Source organism: Manduca sexta, chromosome 18 (assembly GCF_014839805.1).
Source record: "Manduca sexta isolate Smith_Timp_Sample1 chromosome 18, JHU_Msex_v1.0, whole genome shotgun sequence".
Taxonomy (NCBI): domain Eukaryota; kingdom Metazoa; phylum Arthropoda; class Insecta; order Lepidoptera; family Sphingidae; genus Manduca; species Manduca sexta.
The window spans coordinates 13177-21504 of NC_051132.1; the positions used below are offsets into that span (position 1 = coordinate 13177).

An 8328-nucleotide genomic window follows, 5' to 3' on the forward strand; every position below is an offset into this window, starting at 1 on the left:
TTTGTTTTAGAATTTATACGACGTACATATTTTACAAAAGTTATAAAAAAAAAAGTCAAATACCTTATTATGTTCATATACAAAAAATAATTGATTAGAAACAAAATATTTACTTTTTAAATCTAGTTCTAAAAAATGTATTTGTAGTCTTAACCGTCGTACCATTACTACACAGTAAATGGGTGAATATTTGAACATAGACATATTCGGTGTTCATAAATTAAATTCAAATATTGCTCCTAATCGCGATCTTTATCGATTTTATGTAAAGTTTATCGTACTTATATACTATATAAATGGCTCAGTCTGTAATATTGTAATCTGTAATATTCAGGTCGAAATTTGGATTTGAAAAATGTTCTCGAATGGCAATGAGAAATGACACATATGGTAATTAGTATTTGAAAAATGGTAATTAATATTTGCTAAATGGCAATTATAGTAGGTAATAAGTAAATAAATAAATACCATTAAAATCATATAATATATTATATTTATGATTATATATATACTGTTGTTATTACTGTATTGTTACTGAATAAACTTATTATTATTAAAAAAAATATATATATAAGTCTCTAATATACAAAGATTGAAAACAAACATATCTACTCATTGCCACCATTATAATATATAATAATTGTGACGCAACATGATTAACCGATTTTGCTCTTAATAATTAACAAAGTTAGGTCAGCAAAATAAATACATCTAACAAAATAACAGTATTGTTTAATTATTACAATAATATTATATTTTAAAGTCAACAGAAATGAGAAAATCCCTTATAAAAATGTGTTAAACATTATCTTGACTTAATTCTTCAAGGAAATAATGCTAAAATCATAGGTACAATATGTCGAATGTCAACGGACCACCTGATATTCAGAGGGGCTAGTTGCTTTGGATGTTTGGAAATGAATTGACATACTAAATATGTCGGAAAATTACAATGTGATAGCAAAAATGAATCTACTAATACTATGAATAAAGAAACTATTATTGATGAGTTGGGTTAGTGAAACACTTGTGCTAGACAATCTGTCAGAAGACCCCGGATGTCCTGTTGTTCAAAAATATTATGAATCTGATTCTAATTCAAGTTTAAATATCTTTTAATTTCCTATGTTATAATTTATCAATTTATCTCATAACCTTAATTAAAAAATACATTTACATGCGAGTAGTTCAAAATATGATTTTTAGTTGATTTTATTTTTCATATAACAATTCCGATAGATCTAAAATCTTTTCAACATTTCTTTCTTTGCAGTCTTCTAGCTCTTGGTGTTAATTCTTAAGCTGATAATATTTCTTTCTGCGCTCTTCGTTTTTTATCGTTGTTTTTCTTTCTGTTTTTCCTGGGCGTATAATTTTGGATCAGCATTAATTTTTGCGTATCTACTTCTAAGCACGTCTAACTTCGCAACGTCTTCTCGTCCAGTCACGTCTCGTCATACCTCAGTGCCTTAAATCGAAAGTCTTCGATAGTTGCGTGTTACAAGTGATAACATACGGCACCGAGACGTGGCTTCTCACTGTGGGCCTCATTAGGAGGCTCAAGGTCACTCAACGAGCTATGGAGAGGGCTATGCTCGGTATTTCCCTACGAGATCGAATCAGAAATGAGGAGATCCGTAGGAGAACAAAGGTTACCGACATAGCCCATAGGATTAGCAAGTTGAAGTGGCAGTGGGCCGGACACATAGCTCGAAGAACCGATGACCGTTGGGGTCGAAAGGTTCTAGAGTGGAGGCCACGTACAGGCAAACGAAAGGTCGGACGCCCGCCTGCAAGGTGGACGGACGACCTGGCTAGGGTCGCAGGAAGTCGCTGGATGCAGGCCGCTTCCAACAGGTCGACGTGGAGATCCTTGGGGGAGGCCTATGTTCAGCAGTGGACTTCCTGTGCTGATATGATGATGATGATGACTTCTAAGCACAATTCTCAAGGCTTTTGCTTATACTTCTTCATTAGATTTTTTTATTCCAAGGCATCTTTTAACTCAAAAACATTGAGATGGTAAGCGATACGATCACCCATAAACAGTAGCAAGTCTACCTGGAATTTTAAATTACAACGTACTGTGTGGTACTTCACTGCGGTTGTCATCCTGAGAAATCATAAGGCGTTAAGTCTCAAGATGCCCTGTAATTACATTGTTTACAATTTTCTTCGAACCGACACACAACAGTGCATGCACACTGTTTCCTGGCAGCAGAAATAGACACTCAAGAGAGCTACCTTCATTTTATCTAAAACTTCTATTGACTGGTGGTAGGTCTCTCATATGTGAGAGTCCGCCTAGTTAGGTACCACTGCAATGTCTATTTCTGCCGCGAAGCAGCAGTGTGTAGTCACTGTTGTGTTTGGGTTTGTAGGACATTGTAGCTAGTGTAACTGCTGGACATACTAAGACTTAACATCTCTTGTCTCAGGATAGCGAGCGCAGTGGAATACCAAACTATACTTTGTAATTGAAGGTGTTGGATGGTGTTTCTGCTGTTTATAGGCTGTCGTATCGCTTACCATCAAGCGAATGGAGGGCTCGTTTCTGCATTCAAAGCTAATAAAATAATAAAAAAAACGATTAGTGAACTCTCCTAATATAAGAAATTATTACACCATTAATTGCATAACTCTTTATACTATTATTTACTTTTTAGGGATCAAATAACGTTTATTGTCTTAAGTTTATATAAACAAAGTATAAAATACGATAATAATACTTTTTTGTTTACTTCAACTTTACGCAATACTAATTACAATTTTACCAAAATTCAAACAGTAAACACGGTACTTATAACGACGCACGACGGTAAGTAGTTTTTGCTACATTTTATTTTATAAAACATTCTTTATACTACTTTATAATTTATGAAACCATAAAACAGGACAGTTTTTTTATGACGATAATTATAGTTAATCCAAATTGTAAATAAGCGACACAGACTTACCACAGCAAGCTCAAACGGAAATGAGAAAAAATTGTGACAAACGCTTTTTTTCGACGATAAATACGAGCTGCAGCTGCCATATAATCAATACTTGATGTGTAATCTGCTTGAATCGCGAGAGGAAACTCAGCTCTAGCCGCAGAATAAACCAAACAGGCACCGACACGTTCCGTTTAAGTTTTAACACTATGCCTATTTCAACAAATGGTAGGTAGAACAATGTGTTGGGACAAATTTCGAAGTGGTTAAAAATAATATTAAAGTGGTCTTTATAGTTTGTAATTTTGGTAGCTTGTAGAGTATGTATTCTATTATCTGAATAGTTTAAAAAAATACGATCTTCAAAAGGTTTTTACTACTTTTCACACATAGGTTGCTAAAATTTGGATATTGACACGGATGGTAATTAGATTTAAGGCATGTTTTTGAGCATAGCTTTTCTATTTATTACAATACGGATATGTTTTCCACATGCACATATAGCCCAGGAACCAAGCTTTAGGAAAAATAAAAAATAAAAATTGAATAATATTTGTCTAGGTAGTTATTTACTTAGAGCCACGTAATATGCACATGTTCAAATATTCACCCAAATATTGATTTACCGTGTAGTAAAAATAAAAATATTTTTTTAAGAAATGTTAATTTCATAAACTGACAACCCAAAGGAAATAACTCACATTAATTCATTTAAATAAATATTTTAACGGGTCTAATTTGCAGAAAGTGACTAAAAATATCCTTCTTATTGCTGACGATATGAAAATATATACAAAATTTTTAAATGTAAATGACTGTCTGCTAATATAATTGGACTTTCAACTCTATTGTAAGGCAAATAAATTTGAACTAAATGCTATACTACAACATACACTTTGAATAATGATTTCTTATGTTTACGCGAATGTTAGACATTGAAATTAAACTAATTTTCGGATTCTATCGCGGTTTTTTGTATTTTATTTTTCTCCCGACGTTTCGAAGACTTTGCAACCTTCATGGTCACGGGGAGGACTGAGGTGTTGTTCATCCGTAAAGTCAAAGTTACAATATCTACCTACATTTTACAATTATACAACTTTTTTAAAATTTTTGCTGTTGGTGGTCCGATCTACGCAGAATGAGCTCACAGTGTCTGGAAGTCTGGCAGCCGGTCTTTTGGACTCCGATTTAATTAAATGTAGGACTGTATCCCAGGCTTGTGCAAGCTTCCGGCCATCTTCCCTATTGAAATTAGGATTTTTTTAAATTTCAATAGCCTCGCGAATTATTCTGGGCAGGAATCGGCGTTCTTTGGCGAGAAATTGTGGCTTATCTAGTCGCAGATAATGATTGGCGCCTCCTTCCGAGTGTTCAGCGGCTGCAGATTTCGTCGAGCGTCGGTGTTTCACGTCAGCTATATGTTCTTTTACGCGAGTCCCTACATTTCTTTTTGTTTGCAAGATATAAGAGAGGCCACAGTTGCAATCTATTTTGTATACTCCAGGTTCTTGTAGAGGTATATGACACTGGACAGGTGGTAAAAATTGACTAATCTTCTTAGGCGGCTTAAAATATGTTTTTATGGAAGTACGCTTCAGGATGTAACCAATCTTGTCGGTGACTCATCTTACATATGATAATACAACCGGAACACGTTCAACTGTGGCTGGTTTCACTCGGTTTCTGTGACGGCGGCGTGAAATTTGGAGCTTGTTGTCTCGCAATACTTGCTTGACATGTTGCAGCTCAGCGGCCAGGTGTTTCTCGTTACAGATTCCTTGTGCTCTCTGAAACAAAGATTTGCCCACGGTAGCTAACTGTTTTGGATGGTGATGAGATTCACCGTTCAGATATTTATTAATATGGGTTTGTTTCCGATACACAGTATGACTTAAGGTTTGACTTATGAGAAACACGTAGATCACATCTTTGATCTTTGATCACGTTCTGAATAAAAATATGTCAAGTCAAACGTAATAGACGACAGTACAACTTCAACGTCTACGTCTGCCTTATTTATCTGCGCAGTTTGCCTGTCCGGAACACACTAACACACTCGCAAACTCATGTAAATAGCATCCAAACGTTTGTAAAGGCTTGGTGCTTGTAGACGTTTGCCAAGTCTCAGCACGCGTGTAAATGAAGCATGCCTTTTGTGCAGTTTTCGTGTCTTTGGAAACGACATAATTAATTGAAAGTCGGTAGTTTAAATTGTCTAGAGCAAGAGCTATAGAGCGTCATGATGTATAATAATGACGTAAGTGTATTTCTTGGTCCGAGTTTTTAATTCGAGGTAGTAAACCCTCCTTGGTTTAATTAGCAAATGTAATAATATGGTCCGTGGACTAAAGAGTCGAGAGTTTGATTTATGTGTAGAGTAAATCCAATTCGATTTCCCTGAGATTGGATCCTGCCGCAAGGTTTCAGATTAATCTTATTAGTCGGTTAAACCGGTTGAAGACGATACATTTAAAAAAAAAACAAAAACTTTTGTTATTTTACCAATCAATTTTATAAAAATACAAACACATGAATTGAGAACCTTCTCTTTTTTGTGAGTAGGTCGGTGGCGAAGTTATTGGCGGGACGACTGATGTCTCGCGTTCGTTCTGCAAATCGGCTATATCATTATTGGTTATTGGAAATAGATCATTACATGGGATCTAACATTATTGTCGAAATGTGGATATGATAACACTCTACTCTGATACTCTGTCTACTCCTGATGCTATGTCATATACACACTAACTTGTGTGCCTAAGGCCGCCAAAAATGTCCCCCCGTGCATGGTCATGCATTCGGTGTGGAGACCGAGTGCACCTCTGTCTACACTTCATATAATGTTATGACACTCATTCACCTGGACATATTCGTTTTCCGATGCTGAAGGATCCGAAGGCGTTACTTTGTTCAGGCTTAAGAACCAACCATCGATCAGGTCGGAAATGTACCGCGTCCGGTCCCCACACAGGGTCTTGATTCATACCATACGTGTTTACAATTAAATGTATGTTAGCTGGCATTCTGTAATTACCTGTAAAATAAAACAATGATTTTACAAACGTACAAAATATATCTATATTTTCTATATCATTTGAATTACGGATTTCTAAGGTGATTAATGTACTTTTTTTATTCATACAGTTTTAATTTCCGATACTATTGAACACTTTTCTTGTCTAATCGGATAAACTGATAAGTACTTACTTAGCTGAACTTCTTTATCGCAGTATCTCAATAAAAAATCACCGGGTGGATACAATCTCAGAGTCTCTTTTATAACAGCCTCTGAATATAGCAACTGTGACAAGTCCTCCTTCTCAACATCTCTGTCCGTATCTCCAAAGACGGTTTGTATACTGTCAATATACAATTTTATTACCATTTATATATAGCTTTTAATACGACTCTATCCGCTCTCACACCACTACAACTGCTGTAAGCCAGGTTCGACAGTTACACATTTGATGACACCTAGTTGTGAAGCTTGGCGAGTCTCTGGGTGTACTAACCTTGTTTTAGCCAATGAAATAGAAAGAAACAGAGGAGTTGAAAATATTATCAGTCCATTTCACTTCATAGCAAAGCGGGAAAAATCTTAAACTTAGCCTTTTTTTATATCCACAAACTGATCATTAAACTTACTCTTCATGCACTCGTTCCTGGGCCTCTGGATAGGTTCCTAAACACATAAGTGTGTTAGTTAAGACTAGCGAGCACGTGTCGTATCCCGCTACTATGAAGGTGTCTACCTCCTCTTTAATTTCTTTATAATATGTCAACATATTGTTCTCTGAAAGTTCTAGTAGCAATTGGAATTCGTGGAGTCATGAATCGTAGACTTAGAGGCCTTCAAACCAGCGCGTTTCTCATTAATAATCTGTATACAAATACAATTTTGTTTTTTTAACCTTCAGTACAGAATTCTTACGAAATACGAATAGTTTTGTTAATGAGTGTACAATTACAATAATAAGTTAACATATTGACCTCGACGAATGGTATGAGTAACATTATTTTAAAAGAACTGCGTTATATTTGGTACCAGCTAATGTTAAAAGAAATGTGGTATAGAGGCCTCGAAAATTATTTACCATATTTAGAATTACACGCACTCACATACTTTTTTAAATATTATAATTAATTTTGATGAATGAACATAGATGGTCTTATGAAGAGGAATACAAACGTGTATTGAATACCTCTTAGAAAAATAAATCTAATTATTGATGGAACAACTGATTAAATAGATTTAGTCTAATTGTTTAAAGATAAAATGACTTTTCAGTAATTTTTATCGAAGTATAAAAAGAAGTAGTTAATTAACTGGCGTACGGTGCTGGTGGTATAGAGATGGCCCGGCGCGCGTTAGGAATAGCTAGTGTTTTATGGACTTTTATAGCGGCAAAATGTTTTCGCGGGGGCGAAGTCGCGAGCAACAGCCGAAAGCATCAATCCTCTTTTTCAGGGTTTATATATTTTCTGCTTTTTTATTTAGATACTTATGAAAAGAATTTTTTTTCACTGACCCGTTTTATTTTTAAGGACGAAAACCTATTAACAATTACCAAATTATTTATGATAATTAGGAACTGTCTTAAAATCACAACTCTATTTCTAAAGATAAGGTAGGTATCTACTATCTATACCCCATCTACCCTATATTTATAGACTAAGCTACATGAAACTTGAAAAATCTTGTGAAATCTATCAACTAAGCTGCTTAAAATTGTGTCTGTGGCTTTCATGTATTGTTTTATTAATTCTTTATCATCCAGTTCGTCAATTCCGAACACTGTCTCTGAAATTTTATACATTATGTTGTAGGCATTTTGCATTTCTAATACACTTAAGTGCTTACTAAGGATCAAATACAATTAATAGTAATATATAAAGCTGAAGAGTTTGTCTCCGGAGCCACTATGTTGGATAGCCCGTTTATCGAGGAAGGCTATAGGCTATATAACATCATGCTATGGCCATTAGGACCCGGGCATCAATAAAAAAGGTTGCTAAGACGGGGAAACTTTATTTCTTTTGAGAACTTCCGTTGCATGCGTGGCGTAAACGTTTGTTTCGTTTTATATAACGGAATTTTTAAAATATATTTTTTAACAAAATCCCCCGCCGCTTCTGTATACCTGTCTAAACGCGGTAAACTCAAAAATTACAGAACGAATTTCGATGAAATTTGGTATGGCGATAGCTAGGAGTCCCTGGGAAGTGAATAGGCTACTTTCTATTCCAGTTCTACTTTCTATTCATTCAACTTTCACGCGGGTGAAGCCGCGAGCAGAAGTTAGCAACAAAATATTATAAAATTAAAAATAATATGCAATACAATATGCGACATAGTTATTATTAATTTATACTTACTAGAAATTATTTT

The 8328-nt window shown here is 35.0% G+C and overlaps 1 protein-coding gene across 1 annotated transcript; it reads right to left on the reverse strand.

Annotated features, from left to right (window-relative positions):
* Window positions 1–5791: 5791 nt before the first annotated feature.
* On the reverse strand, window positions 5792–6724 carry LOC115443376 (cytochrome P450 4V2-like). The gene is made up of 3 exons (XM_030168753.2): window positions 6585–6724; window positions 6147–6298; window positions 5792–5973 (listed from the first exon to the last, which is right to left on the reverse strand). The coding sequence occupies exons 1-3, from the start codon at window positions 6722–6724 to the stop codon at window positions 5792–5794; spliced, it is 474 nt and encodes a 157-aa protein (XP_030024613.2).
* Between the last annotated feature and the right edge of the window lie 1604 nt (window positions 6725–8328).

Excerpts from the sequence above, each read along its gene's own strand:
- LOC115443376 (XM_030168753.2), bottom strand. The coding sequence starts at position 6,724 with ATGTTGACATATTATAAAGAAATTAAAGAGGAGGTAGACACCTTCATA. Across the intron at positions 6,299-6,584 it reads CAGGAACGAGTGCATGAAGA|TATACAAACCGTCTTTGGAG; the intron begins GTAAGTTTAATG and ends GTATATTGACAG. Across the intron at positions 5,974-6,146 it reads CGATAAAGAAGTTCAGCTAA|GTAATTACAGAATGCCAGCT; the intron begins GTAAGTACTTAT and ends TTTATTTTACAG.